The 17760-nt window shown below is 53.8% G+C and overlaps 1 protein-coding gene across 2 annotated transcripts in view; it reads right to left on the reverse strand.

Annotated features, from left to right (window-relative positions):
• Positions 1–1834: 1834 nt before the first annotated feature.
• The window catches only part of LOC135901621 (uncharacterized), a 142837-nt gene continuing 126911 nt past the window's right edge, over positions 1835–17760 (reverse strand). For both annotated transcript variants that reach the window (XM_065431479.2, XM_065431478.2), the window contains exons 7-11: positions 16829–16998; positions 9497–9642; positions 9285–9368; positions 8619–8760; positions 1835–6768 (exon numbers count right to left, since the gene is read on the reverse strand). In XM_065431479.2, coding sequence (XP_065287551.1) covers positions 6459–6768; positions 8619–8760; positions 9285–9368; positions 9497–9642; positions 16829–16998 — 852 coding nt within the window. In that variant the 3' untranslated portion in view covers positions 1835–6458. The remainder of the gene's footprint in view (positions 6769–8618; positions 8761–9284; positions 9369–9496; positions 9643–16828; positions 16999–17760) is intronic.

Raw genomic sequence — 17760 nt, forward strand, 5'->3', positions numbered from 1 at the left:
GGCTGAAACCATTGCCCTTGCGCAGGATTACCCAATCAAGACGCACATCACCGTTGAGACATTGCGTATGCATCTCAGGCATTATGCTAGGACCCCTTCCCACCACTTGGCGAGCCTCACTGCTGCAAGGCCCTGCTCGACATTTAGCGGCATTGTCAGTGCACATCGTGCGTCGTTTACTTCAGGGTACGCACCTGCGGCCAAGCCAGCGTTTCCTCCGTGGTGTTTGAGCCGTCCACAAGTGCATCTAATGATTCCAGGACTACAGAAGAAGACAGATCTACCGGCCCCTGCTCTAAAACAGCTGAGCTTACTTCTTCTGCATGAAAAGTACAGAAACCACGTCCACATCTATACCGATGGATCAACTACGTCGTGCAGTTCCGGTGGTGCCGTGGTGGTACCAACGCGAGGAATGACACTGCGCTTCAAGACATCGCATGTCACGACCTCAACGGCTGCAGAACTAACGGCCCTGCGTCGAGCACTGGAATTCATTGAATCTGAAAGAGCTAGAAAATGGGCTGTGTTCTGTGATTCCAAACCGGCATTACAGTGCACGCAGTCAGTTCTTCGACACGGATGCCATGACCAACTGACATACGAAATCGCGAAACTTTACCATGATGTCCAACAAAAAGGTCACGAGGTCATTTTTCAATGGGTACCTGGCCATTGTGGAATCAGTGGCAATGATTCCGCCGATAACGCTGCTCGTACAGCACATCATGAAGAGCAGAGCGTTCCGATTCCGCTTTCGAGGACAGACGCCGCTAGGCAGCTTCGACACTTGGCACGCAGTCTCACACTGACCGAGTGGAACTCGCAAAACTTACGACTTACACGACTGCATCGCCTAAACCCCTCCCTGCAACTCCGGCCTCCACTCGGACTTCCTCGACGTGAAGCTACGCTTCTCTGTCGCCTTTGGTTAGGAGTTGCGTTCACAAAGGCATACTCTACATTGATTGCAGTGACTGACAGTGGAGCATGCGAGGTATGTGGCACGGAAGAAAACATCGACCACCTGCTGTGCCACTGTCCACGATACACCCCTGAGAGACAAGAACTTGCCAAAGCTTTTCAAAAACTAGACAATCGGCCGCTCTCTGTGCAGGTGCTGCTGGAACACCGCCCCCATCGCCCGTCGGCCCAAAAAGCGGTGAAGGCACTTTTGTGCTTCTTAAGGACGACGGGCTTGTGTGACCATTTGTGACTCTAATTGCAATTTCTGTAAGGCCACACACGTCAGCGAACTCACTGCAATTTCCTTCTTTCCTTCCCTCCGCTCTCTCCCTGTTATCTTTGTGTTCCCCCTTTCCCGTTCCCCCGGTGTAGGGTAGCCAACCGGACGTGATTCTGGTTAACCTCCCTACCTTCTTATCTCTTTCCCTCCTCCCATTCTTTGCATCCAATTCGCCGTCTCTGTCTCCCTCTCTTTCTGATTACTCCTGCTTGTCTATCTACGCTGTCAATTACCTTGTACTTGGTTGCCAATTTTCTTGACCTCTTCCTCCGTTCTGTGCCCACGCTTGTTAGGTACAGATACTTGTGCATTTTAGCCGCCCAGCCAGACCACAGCAGCAGCAGCGCCCGGAAAGTCGGGAGATAAGGCTTCACTTTAAAGAGTACGTTTTCTTGAGCGCCAATGGCTTCTTATAGGTTTCTTGCAACGTTGAGCGAGCAAAGAAACTCCTTAAAACAATAAACTCCAAGATATCTTTTTTTTTTTTTTTTTCAGTCACTCACCCACCGAACCGCGCAGTCGCCATCGCAGTGCGGGCCGTTACGACGGCTTCAGGTGCGGCAAAATTGACACACGGACACGACCAGATTCATTTGGACACCTTTTTATCATTTTATCATTTTTCCAGGTGAATACAGTATATTATAATCCTTCTGGTGTTTCCTATTTACACGGCATTATTTACAAAATACATTCATATATGGTACATCCAAAAATACAGCGAGCAAAGTAAGCGACTCCAGAAACTAGGCAAAAAAAAAAATAAAAGAAAAACAGCACATCCGCAGGAGAGATGTTCAGAGCGTCGATCGCCCGCCGGAAGAAAAAAAGTTCGCAGAGAAAGCTCAAGACATACGCCGACACGAACAAATTCGTACACGGAAAGACGATACAAGTTGTACACGTATACACATACACACAAACACACACTTAGGGCGCGATGCAATGCACATCGCCTGCGAATGTCCACTGGCGACCGCTCCATTAATCACAATGCGGCAAATGGAAATTCAGAGAACACACAATTTAAGCTAGGCCTGTTCAAACAGACGGAACGGGTAAACAGTAAAACAGGTTTAGTCAAACGTAACACTGTTAAGACTAGTTCGCTACGTCGCACAATCGGGAGAAACAAAGCGGTCATGCCAGCAAGCCTTATGCTTGCGACTTTAATTCGAAATGCTGTCAATCGTAAAGTAAAATGTGTGCCAACGCCAACGCGCGAATTTATGTCTGCCTGATGAAAGCAAGGGAGAAAGAGTATTCAAGGCAACTTGGTAGCGGAAAATTTGGAGCTATCAGTGGACTTTCGCTAACGACAAGCACTGTAACACAGTAGAAAACAAAGTTCTAGATAGACAAATTTTGAAATCCGGCAATTCATTCAATGCTGCACTAGTTTGGACACAGGACAAGGCCGAGGAGGTTCGTTCTGTCGCAGCAGCATACAAATGGATCCCACCTCGAAATTTAAAAAAGAAAATTAAGAAACAATAGAACGTTTTTTGAAATGGAAACCTTGGACTGGTTAACAATGCAATATGTGAAATTTATTGGCGCTCTTCGGTATAGGACATACAGACCAGGGCAGTGAAGGACGGTCGGCATGTTTACACATAAATCTGCACTTTCTCCTCGATTCATTCTCCTAATGCAACCCACGGTTACAAAGTCGTCTGTTCAGCTAGCACATAACGCCGGATGCACGTCACCGCCACGTAGCCTTAAACCTTGGCGTTTCTCGCAGCTTAGAGAATTTGACACGTAATAACGGGTGCTCGATTTATATTCCAAACATATTTCTTTTAGCGTTGTTTTCCTATCGGGCCTTCCCAACTTAATTCTCTATAGAAGCAGGGAAAGCTCGGCGCACACACCGTTTGAATTCTGTTTGATTTGCCGACGACGCTCAAGTGACTTAAAAAAAAATCGAGGCGCTAAGGAAAGCGTGTTGTGCGCACGCACATTTCTCTTCTAAGACACGTGCTGAAATCGTCATCGCTACGACGGAGAGGTACAGAGAGGTCAACAACATCAGGCAATTCGTCTACGCGGGTCATTAACGGCCGACACCTCCCGTGCTGCTGCTCATGGCGCGGGTGTACACGGAGACAACACCCAAAACACACCCACGCACAAACACACGGCGAAACACGGCTATGAGAAAGAACGAGATCTCAAATAGTCGAAACTTTCCTCTAGGCACGTGGACAAAGGGTCCGAAACAACGAACACTGCAGGTAGTTGCAGCAACCAGTAGGTATTTTCTTCCTCTCTCTTTATATCTTCCTTTTACATTTAAGACACTCTGCGAAAGTTGACAGCAGTACAGGTGTTCATTTTTTTTTTCACTCATCTTAGAAGTGGTCATATACTAAGGGCTCGCGAAGACAACAAAGCTAGGAATGATACGAAGGTCGCCGGCCAAAGCCATACGCTTTAAACAACGGATAGATCGCGAAGCTTTTTATTTTGTAGGCTACATGTCGGCTGAAAAAAAAAAAAAAAAAACCGCCCGCGGGAACATCTGCGGGCGAAAGGCGTTGAATGCTCGCGGCGAAGCTGGGAGATGCGCAACGACGTTTAGATTTTTTTTTTCCTTTTTTCTGTGTAGGGCGGGCTTCAAAGCCAAACAGGCACGATGCACGCGGCATTCAAGGGCACACACAAATAACGCGCGAGGCAGGTCCTAAGGCAAGTGGGCATGAAAATAAGAAATTAAAAAAATCATAATGACAGGTAGAAATGCAGACTGTTTGCTATTGGAAGGTTTTTCTCCTTCGTACACTAATTACTCCAAACTGGAGAAGACGGCAACTACGTAAGCAAAACGTTTGGAGAATGCTTCGCCTGTTGTCAAAGTTACAAGCCACATGTTCCTTTTCTTTCCTCATATCTTACTCCCTCCTAAGCAGCTTGGAGTACAAAACATAAAATTAAGAAATGGGAATTAAAACAACGTCCGAATGCGACTGTTCTAAACCAAGCGTGACGATGGGCATTTGATTTAGCGCGGAGGTTAACGATAAGGCTACGCCAAAGAACACGTGCCAAGAATACAGGACACGTGGTGAAAGGTTCAGAAACGAAGCGCGAATGCGTCCAAGATTTTGACTAAGCGCAAAAATACTGTCAAGAAAAGGAAGCCTTGCTCGAGCAAATTGGGCATAATTCACGGTCGCGTAAATTACACCCACATTTCGCGCGAACTTGTGCTAGGAGCGAAGCAACATCAACACGCGGCTCATAGGAAGTCTGCGAAGTCTGCTTAAGAACGAAACCAAGAAAACGAAAAAAAAAAGTAGGCTTACGCAGAAGCCAAGAACAAAGGCGACACCCAAGATTATTTGGCGGAGTGAGAAAGGGGCAATGCGACGACGCTACGGCGAAAAATGCTTCGCTCTCTCGCGGTGACCAAAAAAGAAAAGAAAAAAAAAGTTTCTCGATACATCATCGCTCTGCAATTGCTGCGCGCAACATTTTTTTTTTTCTCAGATGGGTTGACACGCACATACAGCACACACAGCGCTACGCTACAACATGGACTTAGAAGAGAAGCCGTCGCTGCAACTATCGCGACTAGGCTTCGCAATAACACAGGAAGCCGCTTGCAGCTTAAAACGACGGTCATGATCCACCAGCGCGTGTTTGCTCACTAGGGCTGGCTGTGAATTTGCACATCAGCTCTTGTGCATCCCTTTTACCGCGAAAGAATGTATGGTACAAAAGAAGGGAAGAATACAGCTGACTGACCTTGCGGCCATTGAAACTTCGCCAACCGACAGGGGAAAAACAGAAATGGAAATAGAGGAAACTTTTGCGGAATTTCATACACCAGGCTCATGTACTGACATTGCTGGTGACTGGGCTGCTGCCCATGCGAGACAGCAAACTAGACGATATCGTGACGGAAAGTGTACGCAGCTGGACTTGGAGCCTCTCAACGACGTATCGGGTGATCGTGGGAAAACATGTAAGGAATACACGCGGCGTTTTGTTTTTACAGGCAAGCCGGCAAACACCCTCACCCCCCTCGCCCACAAGAGCTAACGTGAGTGGCACTTGTAGGTGGTGTAAACGCGCCGAGGCTGTTTGGACATCTTGCTGGAGTTATGCGCAACAACGTTCACGGCACTCGTTTACCTCGAAAAGGGATAGCGCAACACCGTGCGGGAACAACAGGCGCGAGTGTAGAGAGATAGATGCTGACAGCAGGGAAATAAGGGATGCGCTAACAGCGCTTTTCAGGATGCGCGCGCTACTATGGCGGGAAGCACGCACGCCAACATATAAATAACGGCCAAGGGAAAGCAAAGCGTTGAACAGTCCCTAAAATGCCCTTCTCGTTTTCTTTCCCTTTCTGTCTTTTTTTTTTTACAGGAGCATCCTCGGACGCATAATAATAGACGCAGCGTGGAGCTGTATATAGCACGCACCATCATCAAGGACACACAAAGATGTGGGAAAAGGCGATGCACTTGTAATAAACGCGGGTGGCCAGTTTAGACCAGTACAGGGAAGAAATGACTGCAAGTGGAATACGGCACAAACTACGACAAACGCCGGAGGCCAAGCATGGGTGCGCCACAGCGTTGCCTTGAATGGCGCCTCCCAACGCCAGATGAAATACAACACGCCGGACGCTATACGACACGGCGAGAAATCGTCCGCTGCACGTCAGTTTGCACAACGTCCCGACAAACGGAGCGGCGGCGGCGACTACAGTCAGTGGCAGTTCCGCACGCACGTCTGGTAACGTCCCACACGCGCGAACTCCGGCAGACTGTTCCTCGCGGTCGTCGTGCCGGTAGAGCAGTAGCGTCGTCCGTAGCGGCGAAAACGACACGCAGCGCCCCCTGGATGACACACACACACACGCTGCGCGCGGCAACAACGCGTCACGGTTTCGTTCAGTGTCTGCACAGCGTGTTTCGCGAGCCGCGCGCACACGGTTGCGAGATCTTGCAGTGTCTCATCTGGCGCCAGCGCCAGTGTCTGGAGGAAGCGGGGGTGTCTGCATCCCCTCTTCGGGGGGGAGCAGCGGCCGCGCACGGCTACTCGCTGGTCCGGCGTTCCGCCGTGCGCTCGGCTTCGGACGAGCTGTGGACGGGAGGAAGAGCGGTGGTCCTAAAGGGCGACACTCTGGTGGTGGCGGTAGTGACTACGCAGCGGAGGAGGGGCGATGACGCAGCACAACACCGTCGGCGGCCGCTCATCGCGGGATGGGGTTGTGGAGGCCGAGGATGCTGCGCACGGTGGCGTCGAACCGCAGCGCCGGCACGGCGGCCACCGGCTGCGACGGCGAAGGCGGCGAGGAGGAGGAGGACGAGGCCTCCGGTCCGCCGCTAGTTTCGTGCGGGCTCGCGGTCGCCTCGGCGTCCAGCCACGGGGTCGTGGTCTTGGCGCGCAGCTCGTGCGCGGGGAGCACGAGCACCTCGACGGCCGGGAACCGCTGCCGGAACTCTTCGGCCGAGATGCGCAGGCGCTGAAGGACGTCGTCGAGCCGGACGCACTCGCTGCAGCTGCACAGGAAAAGATCAACAAAAATTATTGCTCGATTCACTTCGTCTTGCATCACAGAATTACGTTTTGGCTAATACAGGATATGAGAAGCGAAGGAAGTTTGATCGTCTCAACATTTTCATAGTGTGCACCGAAATCTCGGTGCACGGTTATAGTTTTGTTCCGAGCGCCACTGTAGTGACAACGCTAACCAGCCACATTCTCCCTGACGCACTGTATCTGCCACAGTGTCATCTAGCTACTTTTGTCACTATATACATTTGCGTCCGTTAGCGACCGCGACATATTTCTGGTCTGTGCGGGCGTCAAGTGAGCTCAGTTCAAGCGTGTGTATGAGGGCAGAGTTTCCTACGATAGGTCTCACAAAAAAACGGTGCAGTGTTCTGTAATGTCACGTACGCATGAACCATTAAGAGGCCGGATTTAAACGGGCGTTAGCTTGGAATACTGCGCGACTGGCCGGCGCACCAACGACCGCATCCTCTGCCGGTCGCTATTGACCCAACGCGCGGTTAGAGCATCCGGTACGAGCCACCGTCTCATGTTCAGCGGGCACCGCGACACTCTGTACTGGCTGCCTGGTCGGCCGAAGCGAGAGGGCTCTAGCCATCGACAGCGTTGCATGCATTTGCCGTGGAGAGTAGAAGAAGCGAGGGGGGACACCCGTAGAAGGCCTATCTGGACTCGCCCGGAGCCGAGCTTCCGGCGAGCGCTTCCTACGAATTGCGTCGACGGTGCGGCAGCAGCGGGCGCGAAGGCTGTCATTATTCTGTCATTAGGGTCGTCCGGCCGCGCAGAAACGTGGCGGCACCGTCGCCTCCGCGCGCGCCCCTCTCGCCCTCTTCCTCACCCTCTCACCGACGGCTTGCCACCCTCCGCGATGCACGCGGCCTACAACACGCGGCAAAGTCGTAGTCGACCGCGTGGCGGCGAAAAGCAATCTCCGCCTCACGGCTCGGCTCGGGGGAGAGAGACACCCTCTTTCTTTCACGCTCTTTTTTCGTTGGCTCCTCGTACGCACGATGACGGCGACCCCGATGTAGCGCACTCCTGCGCGGTGCGGCATCGTACGACATTAGCAAGAGTCGCTCGGAGGAGAAAGAAAGGGGCGCCGCGGAAGACGTCGATTACGCCAAGACGACGAGCGTTGGACGAGCGCCAGTGCGCGGCAGCGCGAGTTGTACGCGTACACCACACATTTGTGGTGCCTTTTTTCTGGTGCAAAGAACTGTCAAAGCTCGGCGACAACGTTTTGCGTCGTTGAAGTAGTGTAGGAGGTGACGTTACGCAGAGCGCCAGAATCCGCGGAAGTACAATAGAAAAAGCCGACGGCCATCCGCTTTGCTGAATGCCTATGGTATACTGCGACGTAGGTTGCACCGGGTGAGCAAGATGTCGATTTCGCCTACCTACACTACCCAGCACAATACCAGACGCAGGCAATCATGTGCACGCGATGCTACGGCGACGACCGCACTGAACAATATGGAATGTAAGAACCCTTAAAGTAAGCAAGGCAGGCAAGTTCCCTGGACACGCTGACTAAAAAAGAATGCGCACTTCGACAAAATGCTAGGCTGCGCATGGGAAGTGCAACGCAATGTGGCCAAGCGCTGCACGCAGGCTTCAAGCACGGCCTCCGAGATCGGTCGGCGCGCGCTGTGTTTAAAGTATCGAGACAGCACGCCGCACGATCTCGGAAACCGTGTTTCAAGCCGCGTCGTGTATACACGCAGGGTACACGTCACTTAACCCATGCCTTCTTCCTTCACCAGCTGAAGGCTACAGCAAGACGACGGCACTGTCTGCATCTCGAACCTCGGCAAACAAATCGCGTAGCCAGACTCACCTTCGTTCCGCTGTGCCAGCCAGGTGTGGGCTGAGCCGGTAGGTGGCAATCTGCGCCGACTCGCTCACTTGGAAGAGCATGTCATCGCCAGAGTCCTCGGCGGGCGCACCGGCCAGGACGTCGAAGCCGGTATCCTTCGGATCTACACGTAAAAAAAGAAGTAACTTCCGTGAGACATGTGCGACCGCAACCCTCGCTGTGTCTAGTTATAAATTAAGATAGCGGAGCGCTGCGGCTTTAACGAAAGTTGCCGCTATGTTATCCCTCAAGCTTTCGTTTTCGCAATTTCCGAGCGCCTTCAACTACCGCTTCGTTTACACTGCTCGGCTACTTTCTCGTTTAGTTCCCGCATTTGCATCGCAATCGGGCGCTTACAGGGAGAGGTGCTAACGTGTGCGTGTGAAATAAAAGCGCACGGCCGAGCCCGCAATTTCGGTCCCGAACAATGGGTAATTTGCGGCGAGAAACAAGCGGACGCGGCTGCTGGCCTTCGCGAAACGTTCGCCCTCGCCACCATGCGGAAAAACACCCTTAGGTAGATCTCACTTTCTCTTCCCCCGCGAAAACCAAGCAGGTACGAGGCACATTACCGCGCCGCTCATCTGAATACATGGCACAGCTTTGAACTCTCCCCTATCAACACTTCGAGCAAGACAGCGCACTCACCCATAAGAGAGGCTGTGCCTGCAAAGTGCCACGGCAGCACGGGGCTTCCGTCGATACTCTCGCCGGCCATGTCAGAGAGGAAGCCTGCGAGCACCGGGGGGGAACACTTCATTAGTTCACGTGCAGACAAGACAAGACACAAGCAGGGCAACCTGTCTCGTCCAATCTTTTTTTTTTTTCCAGAGCTGTGAAATACAGCCGCGGCGACTCACCTCTGAGCAGTTCAACCATGATGGGCGACCTGGCCAGCTCGAGAGGTGACAGCCCGGAGCCCGTCGTGAGCATGGCGTCGGCGCCATAAGACAACAACAGTCGCACCATCTCTACGTGACCTTTCTCAACGGCGTCATGCAGAGGCCTGCAAAAGGCACGAAAAAAGTACGGCGATCATCAGATTCTGTCTAACTGCCAAGGCGTCGCGGGCAAATCAGGCTTCCTCGAAGCAACGCGCTTTTTTTTTTTCAATCAACAGTACACAGAGATCAATGGCGCGACGCAGAATTCGTATGGCTCACGCTGAGCAATTAACAAATTTGTAAACAGGAACAGGCTTACAATAAAGTAACACACATAAAAAAAAGAAAACAGAGCTCAGTGACGTCGACTTTATCTCTGACGCCGCTTCATGTCTTGCAATATCGACAAAGCTGCTGGGTCGTCCCACAAATCTACATTGTGAACTCATCTTGAACCAGCAACACCGGATACTGCAGTTTCCTCTTATGGCACGCTGGAATACTTGCACACTTCCAGCGAATGCTTTCTTTTTTTTTTTTTTCGCGCGATGTGTAAACAAGGGGCGCGCTTGCGAGCCTACGGTCCCAACCGCCGGTGTGATCCATCGGTCTAATGGAGTTTTCTTTTTTGTTTTTTTTTATTATAATTTTAAGGCCCCTTCTACTCAATTCCTGACGTAGGCGTACTAGGTGATACCTTGGAGAATGCTGCCGCCTCACTTCTACTGCAAGATTACCGTCACAAGAACTAAAGAAAGGGATGAAAGAAACGCGAAAAAGAGCGGGTGGAACAGACAAAAAAAGGCCGAGGGGCGGCCAAGAATGGCCGGCCGATCGGTCGGTCAGCCGGCAGGCACTGCTCCCATGGCTCGGCAAAAAGCTCGCGCCACTCCGTCCCCCCCTGCCGTCCTTTCACGTCGACTGCCGCACGACCATACACACAAAAAAAAGAAGAAAAAAAGTGGGGGGGACAAGGAAAAAAAAAACATAAATGTAAGCGCGGACTCATCACGGAGCGAAGGGGCCGCCAGCGACGCCGACGCACACATAGCGGCGCGCCGGCCACGGCAGAAAAGCAGCAGCGGGGATGGCCGCCGCGCGAGCTCGGTCACGCCACACGCGCACAATAAACAAAGGGGAACCCCGGCGCTACAGCGGAGGCGGCGCGCACCGAGAGCCTCGACAACGGCGCGGCGGACGGTGCCGCCGTAGTGCTGTACAGCCATGCGCCCACCGTCTTTGCTTGTTTCTGCGGCGACGCGTCACCGCCGTCGCGACGCTCCTTTGTGTCCGGCCGCGCACGCTCTCTGTGTGCGCGTCTCTCTCTCCCTCGCGGCCGAGCTTCGCGCCTCGCGGGGTGGCGGGAAAAAAAACGAGAGAAAATGCCGGCGCGGCGCTCACTGGGAGCCTCGAGTTTTATTCGCTTTCGTTTGTTTCCCTGCGCCGCGCAGCGGGCGAACAGGAGGGTCATCAGAATGGCACGACGATCGACCAAAGGCTGTCCGGGACTGCGACGAGAATGAGCTCCCAGAAACAGCGGGAAGCGTCGCGCGCGACTGATGACAAAAAAGAAAAAAGAGGGGAGGGAGAAGACTAAGTGCTTCGGCATACGCTGACAGGTGCGACTTTCATAAACGTCACGTTCTGAAAACAAAGGAAGCTACGACGTGTTATTTAGCTTTAATCTTATGTCGCGCTCGGGAACCTCCTACAGTCATCGTTTGCCGAACACGTCAGGGAGGCGACGTCTTAATCATTTACCGGACGCACGACCAGCTCCAAAAGTTGTGCTCCGGAAGAACATTCGCCACATGCGGTGCTCTACCCCTGACCTATCTGTACGAGATGCATACCGCAACGGCATTTACAAATTCACCCAATGAATAAAGCGCTTGCTTTCGTAGCTAACATAGCAGGAGCCCCCAGTGAGACTTAAATTTTTCTCTGGCCCGATATGTCGCATCCGCGCAACTGCCGATGCCAGCCTACGAGACAACTGCACTTGAAACTACGCCCAAATGACTCAGCATTACTGCCGCGTAGGTTTAAACGAACGAAAGGAAAATAGCGCGCGGCGACCGATCTCCACTGTCCCCTCGGAAACAAAAACGACGAAGGAGCAACAGCAGCAGCGCACAAAGGAGTGAGGAAAACAAAGCACAATGAACAAGAAGTTCCGCGACGAGCTGATGTGCAAGGCGGCGGGACGCGAAACCATCTGTCTAGTACCTTCTGGACTTTCACGCATCACACGCCGCACATGCAGGAGGCGGCGGCATTGTTTCCCACCGCTGCCTTGGACGTAAACAAGCGGATGTATGTCTCCCTCTATATATCCATCGTGCTAGTGAGCCAATAAAGGAAACCGGCCATTGTTCCAGGGTGCCGCGGCATTCACATCACTTTGACCGCGAGCTCTAGATAGAAGACAGCACACGAAAAAAATACCTTGGTTACTTGACCGACACATGCTTCCAATTAATGCAGCGACGAAAACTAAGCGAGTGCAGCCACAACCGTTTTCAAGAATGCCCACTTAGCCTAGAGATCCTCAATGTTAGGTTCTTATTCGTAGCTTCGACTGTCAGTTCACTGTCGTATCAGCAGTACAGATGCGCCAGAACAGGCTACAGAGGCCGAAGAACAATTTATCTGAATGGAATAGGACCGCTACGGTTCGGAAGTCCACAAAATGACCAACTCGCAAACACACAGTGGTCAGTTTCGGTTAAGTAACAACAGATGAGCTTCGAATACAAAGGCAAACCCACGACCGCTAGCTGCGCTCTGAACTAACGCAAGAAAGGAGAAATTGCCGGATCGGCAACGAGTAAGGCGCGGCGGGCGATCGGGAACCAAGGAGCGACAAACGAGAAGCCACGCCGATGAATCATAGGCACCCAGGGGCCGGCCGCAACGCGCGCGCTCACCCGTCAGCGGCTGCAAAAAGCCGCCGCGGCCCCAGCGATCACGCAGCGGCTCCCACCGCGACGCGAGGCAAGCTCGGTTTTTTACGACCGGAGGGAGCTCGAACGGCCGCGCAGTGCAAAAATGAAGGGAGAGAATAGACAACAAAAAAGAACAAAAAAGAAAGCGCGGCGCGGCCAGCGAAGATGGAACGGCGGCGGCGGCGGGCACCCCGCGGAACGAACGAAGCGGCGAATTCCCACGAAGAAAAAGCACCCCAGGTTGAGCGAGGAGAAGCACCCGCCAAGAGAGGGAGAGAGGCGCTCGGAAGAATATTAAAAAACAGAAAGAGAGAGGCGGAGAGAGCGCGAGGAGAAAAGATCCATCGCGCGCGTCAGGCAGCGGAGGCTGCGCGTACCCGTTGGGCCGAGTCGCGCGGAGATAAAAGCGGGTGCACACGCCTTTGCCTCTCCAACCCCCCTCGTCCACCCTTCGCAGCACAGCGCGATCCGGAGACCCGCGAACAGGCAGGGAGCGCGAACAGGCTGGAAGCCCCGACGGGCCGCGCTGCTAAGTACGAGCGCTGCTTCGAAGCACGCAGGCTCGAGAGACGAGGTGGGGAGGGTGCGCACGGCCGGAGCCGAAGGCTGCCTGCTTCCCGTGCGTGAACTGCCAGAGATTATAAAAAAAACAACGAAAAGAAAAAAAAGCAGCAGCGCAAAAGCGGCCGCGAAGGATAGCGCTTGCGGGGCCCAACGGAAATTGGTTCGCGAAATCAATAACAGATGGCGCGACCTGTCGCTTCCATTGCGCCATTTGGCGTGGCCTGCCTCTTCGGCACGGCTGCCAGAAGCCGGCGTGACGAGCCTCCCCGATAGCGGTGGGAGTGGTTGGTCTGCTGAGGTGAGGGCGAGTATTCGTGCGGCAGCAGCGCGAAGCTTTCCGCGTTGTTTGCTCCGTGCGAAGAGCGCCGTAATTATCGGCGAGACGTGAGCGGGATCGCGCAACTCGCCCCGCTGCGCAAGCTTTCGTTCTTGCCGTACCGAGCCTTATCTCGTGCGATACTCGCACGCACGTGCCGGGTGGAGGGGAGCGGGGGTTTGTACGCCGAAACAGGCATATTAGAATTTTTGTGTATCTCGGGGATTGTGAGATAAATGCGGAATACGTGCTCGGCGATATCATTCGGAGGCGGCGGGAAATTAAGGGCGATATATATATATATATATATATATATATATATATATATATATATATATATATATATATATATCAGCCATCGGTTGTTGGCTTTTTGTAACTTGGATGGTTTAGCCGTTTCAAAGTCGCCAGTTAGTAATTACTCTTAGGAATGTCTGACGCCGCGACACCTAAGCTCGCGTATACACCAAATTTGCTTAGCTCAAAGCCTTGTTCATTACTTTCAGAGAGTCCATTAGGGGAACGGGAAGGGGGCGGCACAGCAGCGGTGGGCAGCCTTCCGATTCGCTACGCGGAGTCCGCGAGGGTTGTCGCTCTGGTGCGTTTTAGCCAACGACCCAAGCTGTGAGGCACTTGCTAGATTTTAGGAGGGGGACAGGAAAGGCGTCTTCCCGACAAGCAAACACAGACGGCTCGCACGGTTCCCAGGGGGTGCGGTGCGCTCTTTTCCCCGCACGCCAGTTGTTTGAACACGCGGGCGGGCTCCATTCGGGGAAACTCGTATTTCAGTCGCTCCCCCCACTGTGGGCCGAGGAGTGGCGGCGGACACTATCTGCCTGCCGCGATAAAAGTCACGTCCGGCCGCGTCGACCGACCAGGCAGGGCTGCCTATCGGCGTGGCATCTGCCGCCGCCGTCTCTTACAGCTTCCCCCGGACTGAGGGTCATTCCAGCCGCTGCCGCGAGCCAAGCGGCCATCTGGGCCGGATTATGGCGCAGTAGCTAGCGCCGGACTAACGCCGTTGGCGCCAGGCAATCCAGCGCGTCGTGTCTGAATCGAAGTAAGCTCCCCCCCCCCCTCCCCGCTAAGCTCGCGAGCCTGCCAACAACAAGGACGAGATCAGCATGCCTGCCGCGGCGTCGGCTGCGACCTTTCGCGGGCGAGCTGGAGCTGCGTGTAGTGCTCTTTCTGGAATTGCGACACTCGGGCTTCGATTGCACTGCGAATCATCGAACCGTTGCGCTTTTAGGGCTCCACTTTGGCACGGTTGGCGTCGATCGACTAGCAAACAAACGGTTCACTGTATCGCAACGGAGCCAAGTGCCGCAGAAGACAAAAATAAACAACTACGAAGGGCACGCAAACAGCGCGCTGTGCAACATAACCGAGCTTTGTTGTCATACCGCTGATTGCAACCGAACACCAGCTCACGCGTGGACGCCAAGACCAGAGCTACGCCGGTGCCGTTAAGCACGAATGCAGGTGCATTGCGCGCAGATATATGCATGCGAAGCCACCAGACTGTCGCGATGGGTGGGCAATTAATTGCGCTGCAATTCTCGACACCCACATATGCAATGATATTCATGAGGACCGTGTCCATCTGATGGCGAAATACCGGTCTTTCCACCATCACAAGACAAGTCGAAGACATCTGAGAAATGACTTGCACCGATACGTCGGCGTCGGGGTTACAGGCTTAGCACCACCGTGCTAGGGTTAAATTCTCCCGCCCTGCAGTGACCCTAGCTAGGACGATAAAAAAGTGGAAAAGGAAAACGACACATGGCGGTGCCTCGCTGTTGGGCGTCCGCAAAGAGCGTCAGCCGTTGTTTGTTCTCCCCGGATTTCTTTCTCCCTTTCCCGTCGCAGTCCAGCAAACGAAGCCTCGTCACCGGCTGCGCACACGGGTTTCCTTTCGCGGCCGCGCGGGTGCGGGATTACCGCGAGAGGGAGGGGGGGGGGGGGGCAGCCGCTTCTCTCGTCGGCCTACGGCGGCGGCGATAGCGCGGCAGAGGAGGGAGAGGACGGTTGGCCCCGCGCACGAAGGCCGGTGTTTACGCGCCGGCTGCGGCAGCGGCGTCGGCAAACTTCCTGCCAGCGCGCCGCTTTCCCCGACACGCAACCGCGCCGCACGCCCCGAGAGGAGAGCGCGGGGGACACGCACGTGTCGGTGACGGAGGCGCCCGGCCGAGTAGCGGCGGCGAAGCTCCGGTTGCGACGGGAAAGCAGAACCGCCGCGCGCACGCAGAGAGGGGGAACAAACAGCACAAAGAAGGCTGCGGCGCGATAACGACACTGCACAGAGGAAGGAAGCGCAAAAGCAGACCGTTCCTTGCTCGCTAAGCGCGCGCCGTCGGCTGTCATGATTCTGTGCTCAGCGAGACAGCGCAGCGAGGCCCGCGAGGCGGCTGTCATTTTTTTTTAATCTTTCTTTAAAATATTTTTACCCGTCGATTTAAGAAATGGCGGCCTCCATGGCGACTGTGGCACCAAAACATCCCGACACCCAAAGCGCTGGTGTACACCACGTATTGGCCCTTGAGAATACACTAAAAAAAGTTTATAACCTTTGGGACGTATATCTGCCACACAACAATAATCGACATCTGGGCCGCTATGTTGTAGCGATGCCTTATGACTTATTCTATGCTATTCTTATCATCCACCACACACGGCCGCCTGATCCCGTTGATAATGTGGGCAGACTGTCGCTCTGACCACTGGCCAAGCGCGAAAAGCCCGAAAAAGCATAGAATCGGAAAAGGCATCGCTACAAAATACCGGCCCTGCCGTGTTTGCGTTTCCTTTCTTCAAAACGCCGAGCCCGCTACCTTCCTGTCTGAAATGCTATGTCATGCTGATAACGCGCATGCCGCTCGTTACTGGGCAGTACCCGGCTCGCAGCGTTGAAGAAAGGAAATGCGGACAACACAGATCACGTTTATTGTTGCGTGGCAAGGTACGGTTCAAAGGGTGTAAACTTGCACATTGCACAAGGTTTATTTGCACTGTGTTTATTCCAACTCTTCGGAACTTCAGACGAGTACGCTGTGCGACTTTCTGAAGGATCGAAACGACCAGCATGCTTTTGTGACTATACACTGAATCGAAGCCTCCCGATCAGCATTCTGTGCTTTGCGTCTAGAAATGTCTCAAATGCGCGCGCAGGGGAGTTAGGAAGTCTACGTTTGACGCGTCCGTCGTAGCACAGGAATGTCGCGGGTACCAAGTTAACTGATAAAGGCGCTCGTTTAAAGCGATGAACTTGCAAAGTCGGAGTCGTCTCACGCCAGATGGACAACGTTTACCCGAATCCGCCACAATTCTCGGCACGCTGTCTGAGCCACCATAACTTGCCGCTTCCTTTCACGCCAGCGCCCGAGTTACTTCTATTAATTGCAGGCAATTCCTGCGACTAACAGTAGATCGGATCATACGCCGGCAAAACTTGACGCACAAGGCAACCACTGTACTCACCGCCTTCCGTTGTGTGCGCACGCGTTGGGGTCGGCTCCGCACTGCAGCAGGGCTCGTCCGACGCGTAGGTGGCCGCGGGATGCCGCCTCGTGAAGCGGGCTGTGTCCGTTCACGTCGCACGACTCGACCGAGCCGCCCTCGCGGGACTCGAGGCAACACCAGGCCAGATCCTGCGCAGAGCGACGTGGCGAATAGTAAGCAGCGGAAGAAAATGAGTGGGAGAAAACAAATCACTGTTCAAAAGGATTCTGGTCCACAAAAGCGGTAAATCCGTCAGCCCACCGAAGACGAAACCCAGCGCGACAGATGGCAGGTGCACCAGCGCAGTTGTTTACAGCAATTACAGTTTCGTGAGTAGCGGTCATCGGTCCACCCCGGCCCGGAAGCATTTGGGTGCGTGCAGAAAGATATCGAAAGGCGAAGCGGTGGAGAAAAAAAAAATTCGGGAAACTGCAGTTCCAAATGAAAACCGGCGATTTGTACCGCGGCCCCGGTTAACGTGTGTATGGAAACACATCAATGCGAGAGTGCCTGACTGCGCTTGGCACTTTCTTAATGTAGAAGAATGCTGACAAGCTACACTGCTTCCTGCGCTCAGGTGTTCCGACTCGGACAGGCCAAATACCCGTGCACTGTAATATCTTGTTGCGGCAGCACGTTATTAAATTACAGCGCACCAACCGGCCCCAAAATGAACACTCCCTACAGCCGTTTGAAGCCCGGACCAACAGGCGCTTACCCCATCTTGACAACAACGAACAAAAAATTTAAGAAGCAGCAACGAGGGCCCCGGGGCGGCGACGAAGGAGGGCGGCGTGAGGAAAGGAGTGGCCCCCCCGGCAAACAGCAAAAGCAAACGTGGCAGTAACCGCGCGGGACCGCGAAGGAAGCCGCGCGCGAGCAGCGGCAACCTCGCCCCGCCCCGACGACCG

This window comes from Dermacentor albipictus, chromosome 1 (genome assembly GCF_038994185.2).
Source record: "Dermacentor albipictus isolate Rhodes 1998 colony chromosome 1, USDA_Dalb.pri_finalv2, whole genome shotgun sequence".
In the NCBI taxonomy this organism is placed as follows: Eukaryota; Metazoa; Arthropoda; class Arachnida; order Ixodida; family Ixodidae; genus Dermacentor; species Dermacentor albipictus.